The 20820-nt window shown below is 40.1% G+C and overlaps 2 protein-coding genes and 1 long non-coding RNA gene across 7 annotated transcripts in view; 2 read left to right on the top strand and 1 right to left on the bottom strand.

Moving 5' to 3' along the window:
- trappc9 (trafficking protein particle complex subunit 9) overlaps positions 1–4788 on the top strand; it is a 151938-nt gene extending 147150 nt beyond the window's left edge. For all 4 annotated transcript variants that reach the window (XM_088329005.1, XM_088329003.1, XM_088329007.1 and 1 more), the window contains 2 exons: positions 2217–2440; positions 3270–4788. In XM_088329005.1, coding sequence (XP_088185131.1) covers positions 2217–2440; positions 3270–3449 — 404 coding nt within the window. In that variant the 3' untranslated portion in view covers positions 3450–4788. The remainder of the gene's footprint in view (positions 1–2216; positions 2441–3269) is intronic.
- Positions 1562–13974, bottom strand: LOC148371104 (uncharacterized). 2 transcript variants are annotated; one of them, XR_015849765.1, is made up of 3 exons: positions 13238–13974; positions 8737–8986; positions 1562–3486 (listed from the first exon to the last, which is right to left on the bottom strand). It is a non-coding gene; the product is annotated as an uncharacterized LOC148371104 (long non-coding RNA). The 2 variants fall into 2 exon arrangements; XR_015849764.1 differs by having other exon boundaries at positions 13712–13970.
- kcnk9 (potassium channel, subfamily K, member 9) overlaps positions 13043–20820 on the top strand; it is a 49742-nt gene continuing 41964 nt past the window's right edge. The window contains exon 1 of the mRNA XM_088329008.1: positions 13043–13940. Coding sequence (XP_088185134.1) covers positions 13370–13940 — 571 coding nt within the window. The 5' untranslated portion in view covers positions 13043–13369. The remainder of the gene's footprint in view (positions 13941–20820) is intronic.

The raw sequence follows: 20820 nt of genomic DNA, 5'->3' as shown, positions 1-20820 counted from the left end.
GTGACTCCTGCAAGAGCGTGTAGCAGCATATGGCCAGGGGCACCTGTTACACAATACCTCATCGCAACTGTAGCGCCACAAGCTTTTATTAATACACGACGACGCCTTGCGATGCATTTATGAGCGTGTCGCAACACAATCAAGCAGTTGATTACGAGTGGAGAACTTGTTGGTCCCTTGGCCTGGTTTGTGATAGATAACCCCTCCGCTGACCCAACTCTACATAATGTTTAGCTATTTGTCTTCTAGGCCAATCTGTTTTTTTATTAGCGCACTAAAATATGCCTGGTTGTTTGGCCTTTACCTAGGGCTGGGTTTAATGTCAGCTAAATTGATTTTAGTTATATTAATGGATGTAATGAGTAGCCGTGAAGCGGTAAATCCTTAACTGTAGTTCATTAAAACGAAATGATTAATGAATATCCGTAGTTTTTAAAATCTTGTTAGATTAAAAACATAACATGCTGGGTAAAACTCTCACCTGGAGAAAACATTGACTCCCGAAGATGGGTGTCTGAAATAATGCTGGTTTAGCTATCTGACCTGATTTGGATTACTCTCCTGAGCGGGCAGAGTGATCCATTCCATTCTGAAGTTGTGCTTCTATGAAAGAAAATTCAGGATTGCCCCCTTAAAAATAAGCTATAAAGTGTGTATTAGTGCAATGATTACGTAGCAATTATGGACATCTTTTATGGGCCATGCAAAAAATTAGGGTTGCGTTTCCCAATGGTAAATTGTAATGGTAAGAACTCCCTGCACTCAGAAATGTAAGGAACACATTATGGTAATTTATAACCAACATCATCTATATGGTGAGAGATTTGTCTCAAAAACAAATATATTTGCAATTTACTCACTATTTGAATTTTTTCATGTCTTCATAAATGCACAAGCAAGATTAAAAATCACGTGCGTAAATCTAACATATTTGTGCTTCAGCAAAACACATTATTCACACCAGGTTTTTTCTTTTTATGGGACTAGAGAAATTAAAAAATTGGCTTTGAAAGTCTTTCAAAAGTGCTTACATTTAGCTAGGAAAAAAAAGTGTATGAACCCTGAGTAATGCAGTAGTTGTACATCGAACAAATATTTGGTCTAGTTCAGGTGACGTCAGATTCTGTGCTACCATACCCCCCCCTTTACCCCTTACAGCAACTTCACCCCAATATCTGTCCATCTTCATGCCCCTCCCTCGCCCTGCAAAAAGCCAAAGGCTTTTCATCAGCTTGTCACACAGCGTCAGCTGCTGTGACTCAGTGTTTATCGCAGCCGCAGGCGTGACACGGCGACGTGTGTGACATTTTCTCCGCGTGGTCCCGCGTGCGCTCATGCGCCGAGTTCACTTGTTGAAATAGAATTGCCGCGTTGGCCCTAGCTTCTGGGCTAAGCTGGGCCAATTCATGAAAGGTGTGCAGGGTTGGCCTGAACGCATGCGTCATTTGCTTATGGAAGCAAAGGGATGCGGTGGGTTATAGTGTGATGCATTTTACTGTGCCTTGCCAACGTATCTGGCCCTTTCTAAGAATCAACAAGACATGAGATACAATCAGGAAAATTAAATTCATCCAACATTTTGTATTCTCAACAAATAAAACAGCCACAAGTCTTCTAGGGTTTGTTTCTAAATTTTGCACACTCTGAACATATTTTTAGTTTTTTTTAGCCCCACGTTTGACGTCTGAAATATGGCGGTATGACAAAAACTTAAATAGCCAATACCTTTACTAGGACTGTACAACACTGGCAAAGGATTTTGGGATTTGACTTCCTGTTCAACATTCTCATGGGTGCTTTTCGCTCACATCTTCATTTGACTTTCCCAGATATTTGTCTCTGTTCTCTCCATTCTAAATCCAGATGAATTACACAATCACTTCAAATGTGATTGAATTAACTATTTATATCAGTTATATCAGTCCAAATCTTCCAAAGTCAAGAAAATCATCAATCTTCTTCAAATTTCTTAAGAAATATTGAGAGATTGCAAGACTTTTTTTTAATCTGTTTTGCTTATGGGCAGTCAATTCATTATTCCATTATTTTTGCTCATTCTGTCATATTTTTTAGTAAGAGGAAAATATTTACAAATGTTTGCATGTCCCGTTTTAAAGAGTCTAAGATACCAGAAGGTCCTCTTTTTAACACTAAGCAGAAAGTAGTTTACATACATGTGCATATTTACAATTGTCCGCCTTTATGTATCTGCCCAGATGTGTTGGTGAACGGTAAGCCATGTGACTGCGACGTCATCGCCGACTGCCAAGTGGGTGACGCCGTGTCCCTGGAGATCAAGCTGACCAATCGGAGCAAGAACTCCGTGGGCCCCTTAGCCCTGACTGTGGTTCCCTACCAGGATTACCAGAACGGGGTTCAGAACTACGACCTGGGCGGCACCGTCACCTTCATCGGCTCCAACACTTTCTACATCGACAAGGTTACTATTACACTACAACAAAAGCCTATTCGCACCAGAAGTGCGATTGGGACTGAAAAATAAAGCCCGACCGAGGCCCGTGGGTATTAAAGCCTGGACCAGAACAAACCCAATCAATTAACTCATTCAATGCCATAACTTATAAATACATTTCCAGAAGCATTATCCCTGAGTGCCGAAATGAAAAAAAATAGTTTATTTTGTTTTATTTTTAAAAAGTATTATAAAGGGTTTGGCGCTGCTCATTGGTAAGTATCAAGTCTCTGGGAATGGTTCAAAGTATGATAAACTACCATTCATCTTTGTCTACACATTAAGAATGCCCCGACCTTCTAGTGCTGCTGCTTTTATCTGGCGAATGTGTGGGTGGCCCCATATGGCGAGGAGGCATAGTGAAGCAGTGTGGTGAGGGTTGGGAGATATGGACGAATACTAATAAGTAATTAACTCTTCAGCAGAGCTTTTTCCATTTAAAAAAAGATTACAAAGTCCCATTGTCATCATCTGGTCACAGAGGGATGACTTATTGTGAGACTTAGCAATGTCCGACTATTGCTAACTAAACAATGGTAAATGCCAAAATCACTTTTTTCCTTATAAAATATGAGGGCTCAAGCTATCTTTGGACATGCCTATATAGCTAGATTTTCTGTAGGCCTTTAAAATTAATCACAATGGCAAAAATTGGTTGCCAACGGCTCCTCCCATTTGAGAGAGACGTCTTGCATTAATTGAGTAGATTATTATTTTTTTCACCACTAAGCGGTGCAAAATAATACACAATGTCCATTTAAACAATGCGTCCTCCTTTTTTCTCCACTTTGTGCAGGTCAAACCCAAAGAAAACTCCATCTGCATGGGCGCTCTGCTCTTCCTCTACACTGGAGACTTCTACCTTAACATCAAATTTCAGGACGACAGTGCAGGACGGGAGCTTCCTTTATCCTGGTTCATGCTTCCCAGTGTCCACATAAGGACAATGGACACTCCAGTCAAGGCTGTAGATTGACCAGCCCAACAAATTGTATTTCGTTTTGTGTTCATATCTGTAAATAAAGGAGAGGTCCCATGTAAATGTCCTTTTTAACATAAAACAAAACCATGTCGGGAGTTTACTTGCCAACTAGCCTGTTTAGCTAGCCCGATTTAGCTACCATGTGCCAGTTTATAGCTAGGATATAAAAATCGATAAGTTATAAATATGTTTTGGGCATCCAAGCATAAGTACAGATTAATAACACTCATTTAAATGTAAATAAATGAAATCAACAAACTGTTCTTGTTTGCAGTGCCTGGACTTTGTATTTCTGCTTATCTTTTTGACTTGACGGCAAAAGGAATAGCTTGGAAGCACCTAAGGCAGCTGTTACCTCTTGTTGCAGCACCAAAGAAAAAAATTGCGGATTCGGACCAAACTTTGTTCTTTTGAACACTGGTGGCAAAAAAGTGAAGTCAACGCTTGAAATGTACGTACTTTGGTCAATTTCACTTTTTACCTCATTATTGAATCAGCCCAGGTATATTTTGACGCAATGGGAGCTAAACTCATTTATGGTTTACTGCAACGTGTCTGGAAACGATTGCGTTGAGGCCAAGGGGTTCGGGGAAACCTTTTAAATTGCGGGCCGCGTTGGGTGAAAACATTTGGCAAAAATGGCGGGCGGGAAAAAAAAAATTCTTTTTGTATCTACCGATAGTCCTGAATCTGATAAATATGAACATGAAAGAAAAATGTACAGTGCAGTTCAAAATAATATTGTTACATGCCAAAACAAGTTACCAGTTGGTGCAGTAGATTTTCCGAAAACAAACAAGACCCAGCATTCATATACAGCACGCTCCGAAGGTTGTGCAATTGGGCAATTGGTTCAAAGGGATGCGTTCAAAAAATAGTCGTGTCTGCTGTTGACTGAACAAACTCAAAACTTTTTTTTTTCACAAAAAAAAGGTAGGATTTAGCAGTTCTAATATTTAGTTGCATTACCAGTTTTTCTTTTATCTGTGTGGCATAGAGTCAACCACCTTTCAGTTGTTATTTAACTCCATGATTGCTTAACAACATTACATAATCGATTTACATTCCTTGTTTTTTTCTTCCAAGACGACAGTCATTTTGATTTTGGGAGAGTACATTTCAACCGTTTTCTAATTAAACAAGATTTTCCCATAAGGGTGCAATTTTTGGAAAATTCCCTGAAGGTATGCATCAGTGTACCTCTCTTATTATTACATTTCCAACGTAAACCATCATTGAGCAGTACAGTTTAAAAAGTTTTGATGAAGTGAAATAATATCTATTGATTTTTTTTTTATTGGATTCATTTCATTCTAGCTTTGAGAAAGAATCCCCTCCCATATTTACTTAGCACTGTTACCGGACCCAGGCCAGTTTGAGGTTATTACTGTACTTGAATTCTTATTTTTCCAGGTGCATAACTCATACCAACCGGGAGATGTGAAAATGTTGCGAAATCTTCTTGTATCCCATTCCTGCTTTGAACTTTATCCTAGAACTACCTGCCTGGTGTGTTTTCAAAACGCTGTCGTTTTCCTTTCAGATCTCTGTGCCAATCACAGTGCAGATGCATTTAAACTGAGACTGACACACAGGTGCACTCGGTTTGTCATTTAGGTCGACATTGGATCATTAAGAAGGCGTCAGGAAACCTCTGGAGCCAGTTTGCTGAGATGAAAGAACGGGAGTCAGATATCTAAAAACATCTACTCTTCCGTTTTTTTCTCGTTGTTAATATAAATGGTTGAGATACTTTGGTTCCACTTCATGGTAGTGTCTCACATGTTATTGATTCTTAGAAAGCCTAGCTTTAAGTTTGAAGCCTAAAATATGACAATATGTCTCAAAGTTCACTGGGGACCAATACTTTTGCTGGGCAGTGTAAACCTGGACTGATTCAGTAATGATAAAAAGTGAATGTGTAAATTATACTGCACTGGGCTTGTTTAAGGTCAAGCAAGACAAGTGAGCTGGAGAATTTTCATCAACTGCTTCCCTTTCTTGCACATACATGGCTGATAATGATATGCCAAGCTGTTCCATAAGTAGATTGTTCAAAGATAACTGCACCGTCTCCATGACAACAGAACAAACTCCAGACGCTAATGGAGCAACGCGAGACGCATCCCGGACATAGTAAAGCCGCTCTTATGAGCTTAATAAAGTTGAAATGTATTGAATTTGTGTTTTGACTGTTGTGCTCGCCTCGCGCAGAACGCTAACAGGTGGCCCGGATGAAAATGCAAATTGGCACTCGCCATCCCGAAATAACTCGGTTGTGTCACCAGATGATAGCGGGACAAAAGTGAGTACTTTTCCACATTCGGATTGAACTTACTGGACTGGACTTAAGGGGACACTGTGATGTCAGTGAATTGTGTAGTGCTGGGGTCTCCAATGTGGTGCCTTTGGTCATCAGTGTGCCACCTGAGGATAGCTGAGGTGCTCATGGACTTCCGAAAATAACTCACCAGAGCTGGGCCATTTTCATTTTCAAGAAAAATGATTCTATTTTAGTGGTTGACAATCTGAATCTAACCCTTCTTCCAAAAAATAGCCCTGTAACAGCGCAGTAACCGCATAGTAATAACATTTTAAATTATTTTGAAATTAATATCAAACTGGATTCCCTTTGCGCTAATTAGTAACAAAAAGTAGCCCGTCGCGTAAAGATTTGAGAACCCTGGTGTAGTGCAACCAAAAACGAGTTCACAAAGCACCAGTAGGCATAAGAACTAGAGACCCAAGGTGAATAAAACCTCACCATTTTTCGTTTTTTTTTTTGTTTTGTTTTTTATCCAGCCATTCACAGATTTTTGCTCTTTGTGGGTACCCGTAGCAGCAAGATGTGGCCTCATGTTATGTCAATTACTACACATTTCCTGACCAAGTGTTTTAGACAATTTAGGTTTATAGGTCGTGTATTTTAGCTTATTATTCAATTAATATTGTTTTTTTTCTTAGTGGATTTTTGCAACCTACTGTATATTCCTGCTCTGAACATTTCCATAAGTTTATCCCAGACCGGCCTCGTGTGTTGTTTGGCTTTCATAATGCTGTCTTTTCTCTAGTCTCTGTTTTCACAGACCTCTGAGCTTATCACAAAGCAGGTTTATTTAAACTGAGACTAAATGCACTTTGCTTTTGCTAGGCTCTGCATATACTCTAGTTTTTAAGCCAGGGGTGGGCAAACGTGAGTCGTGGGCCGCATCGGTTTAAAGAAAAAAATCAGCTTAGGGGGCCATGCTACCAGGAAAAACAAAAATGTATTTCTGTGTACCTGACGATACAGTGTCTCAATTCCGATACCTAATACATGATGAGAAAAATAAAATAAAAAATAGCACATACAGAAAAATTCAGCTAGCCCTTTCCACATTGGCCTTGAGTGCAGTGCAGTCGACAGGAAGAGACACCGGGGACACATTTTCATTGCAGGGTTTATACAGGTGCTTGATGTCCTTGAAAATGTTTTAATTTCATGTTGAGTTTTCGAGGATTGAAAAGTGTTTGATTTTTGGGTAAAGTGCTTGGAAATGTTTGACGTTGATTCCATGTTTCTCAACAAAACGGCTTAAAAATGATGCTGACACTGCTATCTGATGGCTTTGCTTTGCCATTGCATTTGTTCTTCCCTTGTGATTAACATCATCTGGCATTAGTTTGTACATCATTGTCCTATAATGCATCATCGCCCCTATGGGACAGGTGCATGTGACGCCTACACAGGTGAGTGTATTAGTGCAAGGATTACATATCAATAATGGAAATGTATTATGAGCCATGCAAAAAATTTAGATTAGTGTTTCCTAGTGGTAAATTGTAATGGGAAGAACTTCTTGCAATTACATATTACCGTCATGTTTGCCTAACACCTATTTTGGAAGATATTTGTCTCAAAAATATCACATGTCTCAGATATTTTTGTTGCTCTCCAAAAGACATGATTCATAGCAAATTTCTTAATTTAATGGTACCAGAGATGATTGAAAAATTGGCTTTGAAAGTCCTTTAAAAGTAATTGAATTAAGCCATGAAAAAGGTGTACAAACCCTGTATTAGTGGTACTTTTATACCATTATATGAATAATCCTATTTTTACCACTTTAATTGGTGTGACAGATTAAAAAGCCTGACGCATTTGACCCACAGTTCTGTAGTTTGCACATCTATGAGCTAAGAAACTTTCATTCAAGAGGTGGGGCCTAGCCCGTTTGCTCTTGCTATGTCGAACGTGAATAATGGTCAGACGCAGCAGGAATTAATTCAAAATCCAGTCTTGCCATTGCAACATTAAGGTTTCGGCGTTTTCAGTTACAGTAATTGTCCTCATCTCTAAGATTCCCTCAGCAAGAAAAATACTCTTGGAGTTTGAGTAATGATGCTTTGTCTGTGTCTATCAGAAGCCACCGCTAACGGGCTCCTCCATCATTGAGACGTCGCCACGTCTTGTAAATCTTGCCATCAATCATAACCGTAGCACAAAAAACGCGCCGAATTCTACGACAACACCCGGAATTAGAATGATCTGCAAGTATCGGTAGGTTTAGTTTCATTAATCTAATCTGAGAAGGCCGACGTATTTTGTCTGAACATCCCGTCACTATTGATTTCCCTGCGTTTGCTCGCAGAGTATATATCATGAGGAGCTTGTTAACGTTTGCTGCTATTGACGTCCGGCAGAGCTCACAAATCACCTCGAAGCCAATGACATCATTCAGGTCGGCTAACACTGTTAAAATAATGCACTTTTATTCACTGTTTTCGTTAACCTAGCAGAAGTATTGCTCCCCCCTACCCAAGAACCTTTTATCATATTGCCAAAATTTGAAGAATCAACAACGTGAAACACAATAGTGAAGTAGAACCCAATTATTTTAACATTTTGTAATTTACAATGAAAATACTGAAGAATAGGCGTTGCAAAAATATACCCCCCCCTGTCCTCTCACCCAAATGACTCCAGATCTTCCCTAAAGACTGAATGATCCAATGTCGACCTAAATGTCTAACAATGACAGAGTGCACCTGTGTGTCATTCAATCTCAGTTTAAATGCACCTGCTCTGTGATGGGCTCAGAGGTTTATGGAAGGAGACACTGAAGAAAAGACAGCTTTCTGAGGAGCAAAGAACACACAAGGCAGGTTCAGGATAAAGTTGTGGCAAAGTTCAAAGCAGGAATGGGATACAAGACGATTTCGCAAAACGTACCCATCTCCTGAAGCATTGCGCAAGCCATAATATCAAAACAGAAAGAGCATAGAACCACTGCATACCTACCAAGACTTGGCCGTTTGACGTAGGCATAATAGTGGACATCACCATGAAAATACCATCCCGACTGTCAAACATGGTGGTGGCAGCATCATGCTCTTTGTTTGCTTTTCTTCAGCCGGGACTCGGAAGATCGTTAAAGTTTATAGGAAAGTGGATGCAGCCAAATGCACTCCGATTCTGGCAGATAATCTGTTGGAGTGTGCAATAGACCTGATAATGGAGTACAGGTTCACCTTCCATCAGGACAACGATCCTAAACAGAAAGCAAAATATACAATCAAATGCTTAAAAACTAACAATTTAAAGGTTTTAAAATGACACATCTAAATTCCAGACCTCGATCCTTTCGAACATTTGTGGAAAGATATGAAAATTGCTGTGCACAAACAATAACCATCAAACCTTAAGGAACTTGAGCTGTTTTGTAAGAATAGGCAACTATTTCTGCTTCAAAACAGACATAGCCCATATTTTTGTGTCTACTTTTCAATGTAAAATGTTGAACAGATTTGTTTTCTTTTCACGATTGTTTCTCACATGTTGTTGTTTCTTTAAAAACGTTTTGAGTTTTTTTAACCACAAATTTGAGGCATGAAATATGGCACGACGTCTAAAAGTTATTGGTGGGGTGCAATACTTTTGCAAGGCACTGTATTTCTGACATTTGTCTTGGAGAGCGTGACCAAATCCCAATGTCCTTCCCTAGATCGACGCATATACAGAAAACATTTTTGTGTGCGGAAACAAATCATACTGTAACTATTCTGTACTGTAAGTCATCCCCATGGAGACCAAGCTAAGCACTTGCCATAATTAAACTTTTCTCCACCTCAAGTACATTAGGAGTTCTGTGGGTGGCCTCAGACTTGAGATGTGCACCACTGGGGAGGTTAATATACTTCAAGATGGGTTTTTTTAACCAAGCATGTTATACGAACTTCTAATTTCAAAACAAGCTATTCATTGGTTTGTTTTTGTGCTATGTAAGGTTCACAAGAGCAAATTTCCTTGAAATCAAACATTAAATAAACGCAATAAACATGCAATACATTTTGTATTTGTTTAGCACACATATGTGTAAGTCAAGGCCCGGGAGGCAACTCCGGCCCGTGAGAAGCTTTTCTAAAGACCCTGAGATGATTTTGGTTTACTATTATATGAAACATGAAGAATTGTGGTTTTTTTTTTTATTGTGCGTTTCTTCTTCTTGAAAAAAGTGTAGTTTTTATTTGATAAATATATGTACTTTATTGTATTTCAATCTATTTATGTTAGAAATATATATTTCAGTTGAGTGAATGACGTAAAAAATAAATTTAAATCCAATTTAGCCCATTGAAAATTGAAGAGTGCTGACGCAGCCATACAAAAATGTTGCTTTATTTATTTTATCATATTGGTACGTTTTTGCTAGCTTTTCAGTAGGTTCAATTAGGTTCACAAGACTGTATCAGTCATTATAAAAAATGTCAACATTATATCAGTCAGCTTGTAGCCTTTGTCTTTTTTTTAGCCTTCTTTCTGTTTGACTTTGGCACATTTTAAATCAGGAAATATATTATAGCTTTGAAAAACTTCCATTTTCAGGATTTGTATGGGTGCTTGAAACTCTGACGTTTGATTTTTTAATGTTGTGTTTTCAATTATTCAAAATTGATGGTTAATTGGGTGAAGTGCTCTTAAATATTTGACATTGTTGCTATGTTTCTGAACATGTCTGCTTAAAAATGACGCTGACACTGCTCTCTGGTGGCGTTGCTTTGCCGTTGCATTTCTTCCGTTGTAAATAACTGCAGCTGGCATTAGTTTGTACGGCATTGTCTCACGCAGCGTCATTGCCCAAGAGAACAGGTGCAATCTATACCCAAACAGGTGGCCTATGAGATGCGTCCTGGTGCAGGGTTATGAATCTATTATGGGACATGCACAAAAATCAAGTAGCATTTCCCAGTGGTAAATTGTAAGTGAAAATATCTTCATGCCACTAAAAAATAAGCAACATATCATTTCCATCCAACACCTATGATGGGAGTATTTTGTCAAAAATAAACAAATATATTTATGATTTAGTCAAAATCTACATATGTAAATCACACATTTCAGTGTGATTCTGCAAAATATGATTCACACCAGATTTCTTCTTTAAATGGTACTTGAGAAAGTTGAAAATTGGCTTTGACAGTCCTTTAAAAAAGCTCTTGAATTTGCCCTTGAAAAAAGGTGTAAGAACCCTATGTTAACAAAAATTCTTACATTGAAAATATTAATAATGAACATAGTCGTAGGAGGTCCAAAATGTCTCAATTACTGAGCTAAAAATACTTTATGTAACTGTGGATTTTTTAATTCTGATTTTCTATTTGGACTTTTTCATTTTTTAAATGAGACCTCCAATTTCTATTCGGCAGAAGTGCTGCAATATTTCTAGGAACGCGCGCTATAACTTCAAATAAACGAGTAGCAACAAGATGTGCAATCAGCACCGTGGACAGCTCCATCCTACTCGAGCATTTGCGTGGGCGTGGGAGTTCTCGCTGCAGAAGTGAATTGATTTGAATTGAATATTCTTAATTGTCATTGATAACAATGGAGTAACTATTGTATGGAACGAGATTAGACGTGACACTCCAGTGTAAACATCCACTAAAGACTTTAAGGGGAAAAGGAGAAAAGACTAGCCTGACTTATAATGATAGTCCAATATTGATAGATAGATAGATAGATAGATACTTTGTTCATCCCCGAAGGGAAATTCACATTTCCAGCAGCATCCCTGAGCTGAGAACAATCGAGAACAATCGAAAATAACACGGGAGCTGCTGGAGTGGCTGCCATTCGTGACGGCGCCGGAAGAAAAGATTCAATTTGAATCATTTACAAACAAACAATTGAATCATGTACAAACAAACAAACAAAATATTCATGTTTCAATAAGTGGAGTGTTAATAAAATATTTCTGATACTGATATAACCAGATAAAACTAATTTTAAGTTACCTGTCCAAATGAATGTTGTGCCATCTCACCTTTCCCACTCTCTCTCCTGCAGTTGACTTGCTGCTGCTCGCTCCTGAAACTAATACTTACCTCTTTGTGTATTGCCTGCATATGGCGACACCCTCTTTCAGCTTGTCTGTCAGAACCTTGATCTCCTCGGCTCTTGGGTGTAAAATATACGAGCATTCGTTACATTTTTGGAACACGTGGGTGGATAAAATTCCCGCTGAAGCTTGACGCCCCCTGATTTTCTTTCTGTAGAGCGTGGAAATAACTTGATACGTGGTGAAATCGCTCCACTCGCCCTCTCTTGTTTACAGCCAGTACACGCGAGTTATTTTTCTTTGTCTAATTCAGTGCTTTTCAATAGGACTCACTTGAGGATCTAGCATTCTACACTAATTACGAGTGTCCACCCAAATCAAGAAAAAAATCAAATCGATTTAAAAGCTTACATTGTCAACCATTGTACTGCTACGCAAAACCCCATCTCACCTCATTTTTTCCTTGCTTTTTACATTTGTTTCCTGTTTTTCTTCATTCCCTGCTGTTAATTTTTTATTTTTCTTCTTTTTTATTTCTTGTTTTTTTTTCCTAACATTTTTCTTCTTTTTTCATGTTTTCATTTTTTTTTCTTCTTCACCTATAGGGTGTTGACATAATTGTCCGCAATCTTGCTGCTATTGGTACCCAAACGCCTTAAAAGCTGGGAAAACTTTGTCTTTGTAGTTTGTATTCTTCCCTGAAATTTTTAGCACTTGTTTTCAATTGCTCTACACAACAAATGTCCAAAAGCTTTCTTCACAAACAATGGAGGGCAATGTTTGGCATTGGATGTGATAACATTTTTTTCACTTTAACATTAGAGTAAATGCAGCTTCTCATCCGAACCTACTCACCACGAACAAACAAACTTAAGTGGGAGCTATGAATAAAAACGTGCTTGCCTCAATTGTCAAACTGCTTTGAAAAAAAAGAAAAACTGGGCCTACTGAAGCTGAGAAAATACTATTCACATTTTCTGTCACATGAAACCGGGCTAGACGTTAGCTCTTTTATCCCTTCACTGCAAGTGTAGCCACAGAAAGGAGCATTTGGTTTGTATTTATTAAAAAAAAATCACAACTTTTAATAGAAATTAATGAGATTGTCACAAAACAATTTTAGAAATTGACGGCTGGCTGTATAAAATCATCCTGCACTACACCCTAGAGCAATATCTTGCACACACTGTCCCTTTAAACATCATGCGGACGCATGCGATCGCACTTGAACGCCGCACCATCTCCCTCACTGCAAAACCTGTTGTCATGCTTTGCGCGTGGAAAATTTGAAGCTTGCCACAAGTGGCAATCGCTGCGCGCTTTACTTTTGGCCTTTCAGCACAATTTGACGAGAAGGTGGATAGGTGTTTTTTTCTCTCGGGATAAACATGTTTATATTTTGCGCCTGATTTCCCCGCTGACGTTTTTTTTCTAGGTGGGGTAAGCGCGCGTAAACATATTCACCAGAGGATGTTGGAGTGAACAGGTTGGTGCTGAAACTTTATCAGGATGCCACCATGCGCGTAAATATGAAGACGTTCAGATGATGCGTGGAGTCGGTGGAACCAAGCAGGCAGTCCTGACAGCAGCTTGTTGATGGCACTGCGCACCGGGAGGATTTGGTTCGGACGGGTTTTGCGCAGGGTCTCTCGGCTGCAGGGCTCCTGGTCCAGGCGCTCAAGCAGTCTTTTGTGTCTTTCGGCCAACCAAGAGCACGATCCCGGCTTTTCGTACCGCTGCCCTAGCCCCGCAGGTGCCCAACCCGGCCACCGGAGCGCACCCCTTCACGCGTCGTCCAGCGCATTCGGCTTCTTCCCTTCTCGCCGCACCGTCCCGGGGAACACGAGGGGACATGAGCCCCTCACTCGCCGGCTCTTCGTGGCCATGAAGCGGCAAAACGTGCGAACCTTATCCCTGATCGTTTGCACGTTCACCTACCTGCTGGTGGGGGCCGCCGTCTTCGACGCCCTGGAGTCCGATTTTGAGATGAGGGAGAAAGAGCAACTGGAAGCTGAGGAGAGGCGCCTCCAGGGGAAGTACAACATCAGCGAGGACGATTACCGCAAACTGGAGACTATTATCATGGAGGCCGAGCCCCACCGGGCCGGGGTGCAGTGGAAATTCGCCGGATCCTTTTACTTTGCGATCACGGTAATCACCACCATCGGTAAGTAGCCCTGACGCAATCCGTGCGCCCTTTGCAAACTTTTTTTACGCACACTCGTGGACGTTGCGTTCTTTACGCGTGTTGCGTCGTCAATTAGTTGACGTTACCCAACAAAGCGATCGGCATTGCGTTTAATCTATATCATGCGTTTCATAAGGTCGATTAGAAGACTTTTGTGCATCAAAATGGAAATAACCGCTTCGTAATTGGACGATGGGGTCACAAACAAACCAAATGTCACCCTCCCTTGTGGTTCACTTCATTAGGCACACGTACACACTTATTGGATTGCTGCAATTGTTTCTACATTTCTCATGTTTTGGTCTTTAGCATCGCACAAGAAGGCAGTGTGCAGCTTTTTTAACGCATCAAAGTTTGTGCTTTAAAACTGTTGGATTTTCCTCTCTCGTATATTGTGCAGGTAAAAGCAGGTTTTAAGTCAGCATTTATCACGCAATGAAACTAAAGAGTCTATTGTACAAAGTCCATTCTTGGTTTGTTTGTTTATACATGCACATATACATGCAGCTTGACATTCTGTATACCAGGGGTCTCTAACTTAGAGGCCCCTGAGACTACCTGAGTAGCTGAATATGTATCACGTGTCATTGTGATTTTCTAGGAAAATTAGATTTAGTTTTTCACATTAGATTTAATTTAAGGGTCCCCTTGGGGAAATTCACTTCCACCAACTGTACCTGAGGAAAACAACAGGCATTAGATTAACGGCAGAATGACAAACGTGTGACAGTGGGACAAGGAGGGTAGACTTATAGAATGGGTCAGCGCACCCTATTGTTTAGAAGGGTGGTGTGACATTGGGTATCAGGCTTTTCCCGAGGCGGGCTCTCCTGAATTTGATTGTGCTGTAACTGCACCCTGACAGTGGTGGGATACTGCACCCTGACTGAAGTGGGATAAAGTATTGGTGTAGTGGGTAATATCATGGACAATTGTGTTTGGCAGTTGGATGATGGACCTGTTATTTAAGTCTGAGAGACTTGGTGTGAGTAGGTAGATTATTTTAGCTGCTGTGTATGTGATAAGAAATTTGCTTTCTAACTAGCATGGCGTTTAGGGGTTTTCTGAGCCTATTTTAACCTCTAATAATCACAGTGACCTTCTTCATCGCGCAGTTTCACTTAATTTGGGTGATTATGGATTGGACAAGAAGTACATTAAGAGTACTTAAAGTACTTAAATAGTACTCAAAGAGTACTTTAAACCTGAATTTGAGAATCGTTTATTGAATTAAATTTCACACTTACATGTCTGAGAACAGCACTTCGACTTGATAGTTACACAGATATCTGTTTTATTTTGTCGCTCTTTAAGTATGTCTTCATTTTACATGTACTTATTTAAATGTATTTATACATTTTTTTTAATGGAACGTTATTTTGAATTATTTATTTATGTATATTTAATAGAAGCATTATATTAAGTAATATATTTATTTTACTTATTTCAACTGATAAAGTTTACATTTTTGAAGGGACCATTTCATTTTTATCCAACTATTTATTTATTAATTTCAATACATAAAATATTTGGAAATTAACACAAAAATATACAAAATGCAAAGTCCTTTACCAGACATTATTTCTTTGGGTCTTTCATATGTAACAAAAGCAAAAGACGTAACGTCATCGCCACAAAAATACAAAAGCCACGAGTGTTGCAATGCTTATTGTATGATGCAAAAATGAACAAGCAGGCCTACTCTAATTTTTTTTTAGGTTTGAGTTTCAGTAGAATCACACACACACCGCTACCCGTCAGTGCCAAAATCAGGCTAAACTCTAAAAGTGGGATGATGGTGCACCAAAAAACAATGGTGACCAACTGATGAAGGTGCTGTATCTGAGTAAGATTGGGAGGCTTCTCCTGTTGCTGGTCACAACAAAAAAAACAGTACTGACAATTCTATGCTGTGGAGTAAACCTCTACCCAAAAATACGGTCTGGAGAGGGGTGAGTACCCCCAGGCTGTAGTGTACCCTAATTCCAATAAGTTAGTGTGTAATTGCTTATATGGCTACAACGTTCGGAGGGATCACATCTTTTGATGTGCCAATCACTATCAGTTTTGTCCAACCTCCGACCAAGTTCCCCCTAAGAAGGGACAGCAGGAAGAAACAGAAGGGCCATAGCTAAACTAAACCGTAATGGTAATTATATATATATATATATATATATATATATATATATATATATAAAATATAGGCAGCACGGCGGCGCAGTGGTTAGCGCTTGTGCGGCACAGTTCATGTCATGGGAACCTGTCGTGGGTTCAAATCCAGCTCCAGACTTCCTGTGTGGAGTTTGTATGTTCTCCCCGTGCTTGCGTGGGTTTCCTCCGGGCACTCCGGTTTCCTCCCACGTTCCAAAAACATTTCAGGTGAATTGGCCGGTACAAATTGTCCCTAGGTGTGAATGAGCGAATGAGTTGTCTGTCCCTGTGTGCCCTGCGACTGGCTGGCAAACAGTTCAGGGTGTCCCCTGCCCGGAGATGGCTGGGATGGACTCCAGCCCCCCCGCGACCCTAATGAGGATAAGCGGTACGGCTGTTGAGATGAGATATATATATATATATATATATATATATTATATATACATTCTCTTATCTCTTCCTTCTGTATTTTTATATGCAGCTTGCATTTCATGTTCATGGATCCCCCTCCCCTTTTAGGCAATAAAAGTCACTGCCAGTTGATGGTAATTGCCGTTTGCATCACAATGATTTATTCTGAGCTGCTGCACGTTTTCTTTTTACCCGGCGGTACATCAAGTGTTGTCTTTTGAATTTTCATCCATCACTTTGGTGCATTACCATGTTGGGAACTGGGCACTGGTATATCCAATATCAACACACCTATCTCTAATCATCCCCACCCCTTTAAAGGGTCATTTTGAACGACGCGTGTCGTCGGGTTAGTTTCATTCAACTGCCATGCCAGGTCTGTTTTATTTTGTTTCCAATTTCTTGTTCAAAAAATGTGTTGGTTTGTTAATTTATTTTTTTGCATTTTCCATTTTCGGTTTTGATCTTTGTCTCTGTTTGTACTTGTTGGATTTTGTTTATTTTAGTTTGGTCGTTTTGTTGTTTTGTTATCCCTTGTTTGTCACTTTGTGTCACAATCCTTTCAGTTGCCCTCTGGTTACCCTCACCTGCGCTCATTCCTTCAGCCCCAACTGCCACTCATGTCCTAATTATCCCTCTCCTATTTAAGTTCTTCCCCTCCAGTCACTCTTTGTCAGTCCATCAGCGAACCTTAGCACATGCAAGGCAAGCACTTTTGACTCTGGCTCCCGGTTTGATTCCCATCTGTTCCGGCATCCTGCGACCTGCCTGCCCACCACGTCTTCCTGCCTGATTCCTTCCCCTGATTCCTACCTTTGGTCCCCTGCCCCTGGCTTCCCGATCATCTCCGGTTTTCTGACTTGCTTCCGATCGGCGACCACGCTCCGTTCTCCCGTCCCGGCTACCCGACTTGCTCCGATCCACGATCACTCTCTTCTCTCCGGGCCTGACTGTCCGCCTCGCCACCTGCCGCAAGGTCTTCCTGTTCCACCTGCCCAGCGAGCACCAGATTGCTGTTTTTTCCTCTCTCCCTGATCCCCCCGATCCCTAAATAAAGTGTTGTGTGAAATGTTACGCATATGGGTCCACTGTTTACTCTGGTCGTGACACTTTGTACCCATTTTTTTCAATAAATAGTGTCCCTCTTTTTGAGCACACTTCCCTCCATCCCGCTTTCCCCACATGGGTCCATCACCCCCAAATCTTAATATCATCCGTGTCAGATATGGTGGCTTCTCATGCTGCCCCAAACCATAGAAAGCAGGACTATCTGTTTTATTGTGGGAGAAAATCCGTACCCCCAAAAAACGGCTTGGTGAGGGATAGGTGACACCAGGCTGTACATGCCCAAAACACACTACAGGAAGCGATGCCCCTACGATCCGTGAACCATGAATTTCCTTAAAATTTCTAAAATATTCTTTGTTGAGGCCTATTATTCAAGTCCAAAAATCCTTACAGGTATGTCATTTATTCCTTGAACTATCTAACCCTCTTTTATCTTCTCTCTCTGCATTTGGTACCTCCTGCATTCTGCATTCTATTATTACATGCTCCACTGATTCTTCCCCCTGACAGTCTTCACACAATCCATTGTTATGTTTTCCCATCAGTTTCACATTTTGTTTAAGGCACCATGTCCAATCCTCAGACTTGTCATCACATTCTCCACTCTTCTGCCTTTTCCCATCAACCCTTGCTGTCCTAACATTTTGTTAAATCTTATACTGGTGTCATCCTCTGCCCTCTCCATCCAAATATCTCTGCCATTTCTCATCAAATCTTTCCCTAATATACTATATTTTCCAGACAATAAGGCGGACATAAAACCTTCAAATTGCCCTTAGAGTACCATATATACTCACATATAAGCCTATATCGCATAGAGGCGACCCCGTAAAACTGCTTTAAAACAGCCACATACCTATACAAATTCAAAATATTAATAATGTTTACCTAAAAATTGATGATAATTGAAGTATGTATTGATAAAGATTAATATAGTGGCAAGAAGCTAAAAATACAACATTGTAAACCATTTACTGTACCATCGAGCAGCGTAGATTCATACACGATTTATGTATTTCACAATCTTCCTTCTTCGACTCGATAGTTTTTGTCACTGTTTTCCACTTCTCCTTCCCCTAATTGACTCATTATAATGGGCAGAAAACAGAAATAAAACCTACAAAATCACAATAACATGACATGTGATCCCTCTCAATCGCGCCGATTGGCAGAACAGGTAGAAGAGACCAATACCATTATCGCCACGTACTGTTATTTAGTGTAATTAACCCATTTATTTATTCTTCCTAGAATTTTTTTGCCAATGCAAAGGCCTGCGACCCACTGAAAACGGATCCGCGATACACTTTTGGGTCCAAACCCACCAGTTGGAAACACTGATATATAGGTGAGGCTACGGCATTCTCACTGCTGAGAATTGGGTTTATTCCCGTTGCACACAATTTAATGCCATATGCAATATTTCTCAAATGATCAATCATTGCACTTACATATAACGTAAGTGTTATACACGAATAAATACGGTACCTCTTACTGTAGCTTTAATTCCTTGCTCCTTATAGTGTGGTGCGCCTTATATGAGACAAAATTATGACAAAGGCTATTTTTTTGGTGTTGCTCCTAATGCAGTAGGAGTACACCTCAGTGCACTTTTTCATGGACAACTTTAAGCACTTTTAAGGGACTTTCAAAGCCAATTTTCCCAGTACCATCAAAAGAGAAAAATCCAACGTAAATTATGTATTTTGCAAAGCCACAAATATATTTGTAAATCGCAAATATATTTGTTTTTGCGACAAATATCTTACCATATACAGTAGGTGTTGGGTAAAAATGATGTCGCTTAAATTTTCAGTGCGGGAATTTCTTTTTTTATTTACCACTGAGAAATACTACCATATCTTTTTGCAAATATCCCAAAAAATGTCCATAATTGATGCGTAATCCTTGCATAAAGCTGACCTATAGGGTGCGATGATGCTTAATAAGACAATGCGGTACAAGCTAATGCCAGCTGCAGTTAATGACAAGGGGGAGGAGAAATGCTTTGTCAAAAGTAAGCGACCAGAATCTAGTGTTGCCGTCCTTTACACCAGACTTGTTTAGAAACGACACTGTTTAGTATTTACAAGCAATTGGCAAATTTCAAGTACTTTTTAATCCATGACAACACAACATTAAAATAATGCCTATTCAAAGATTTCAAGCACCCGTACAAACCCTGTTTATAGTCTGGTTAATTACAAGGGAAGAAGGAATGCATTGGCAAAAGTAAGCCACCAGAGAGCTGCATCGGCATCATTTTCAGCAGACTTGTTGAGAAATATTGCCAACAATTTTTAGCATTTGCAAGCGATTGCCAAAATTCAAGCACTTTTCAATTCTTGAAAACACAAAAACAAAATGAATGCATTTTCAAGGATTTCAAGCACCTGTACGAACCTTGCATATAATCCGTACAAATACAGTTTGTACATGATTATCTATTGCCTTACATGTTCCATCTTGCATTTCAACGTGTTAGTGAGCCGACTCCCTTCTACTTGTTGCGTGACGGGCCCCTGCTCCCTTTTTGCGGGGCTGCTCCATTTTTAGAGAGTCACATGCTGTTATTCAAGGTGAGGGCTTGAGAGGCTAATGCACCACTGGGCCCCGTCCTGCAATTTTTGCCGAGCAACGCTCAAGAGGGCTGCCGGGGCCCGAAAGGCCGAGCCCGGCCCTGTTCCAGTGTCCTGGCTACGTTTACGGGACTCGCCATCATTTTCAGGTCCTTATCGAGCGTCCGCATTGTGGACTTCCTGCCTGTAAGAAAATGAGGGCAACGATGGGTATCCTCGGCCTGAGGGGATGCGTGTTTGGTCTTTGTGACAGAAGTAGCAGGGAGATTGTAAGCAGCATTTTGCCAATATTAAATGGGACATTGTGTATTATTTAACGTTTTCTAGTTGTAAAGATCATTTCATCCATGACAAAAAAACTATTCATTAATTATAAAAAAGAAAAATACAGGGACACTCCAACAGGTCGCGGAGCCGTTTTCGTAGGGCAGAATAAAAACAGAGGGCTAATTACACTCATTAACAGCCCTTCTTCCTATTCAGCCAACGGTGCGTTCGAGAGGGACCACACCTCATTTTAATGTGATTTTGTTGGTTTCATTTCCTTTTTCTGCCCGTAATAATGGATCCCCAGAACGTTAATGATAAGGGGAAGAAGTGGTGAAGAGTCACAACGATCGAGACGAATGAAACAGGTGTCTTCCATTGAT

The sequence above is a fragment of the Urocampus carinirostris genome, chromosome 2, assembly GCF_059441175.1.
Source record: "Urocampus carinirostris isolate Australia breed hairy pipefish chromosome 2, RoL_Ucar_1.0, whole genome shotgun sequence".
Taxonomy (NCBI): Eukaryota; Metazoa; Chordata; class Actinopteri; order Syngnathiformes; family Syngnathidae; genus Urocampus; species Urocampus carinirostris.
Note: the sequence above shows the minus strand (reverse complement) of the source record. Positions and strands in the feature narration are given on the sequence as shown.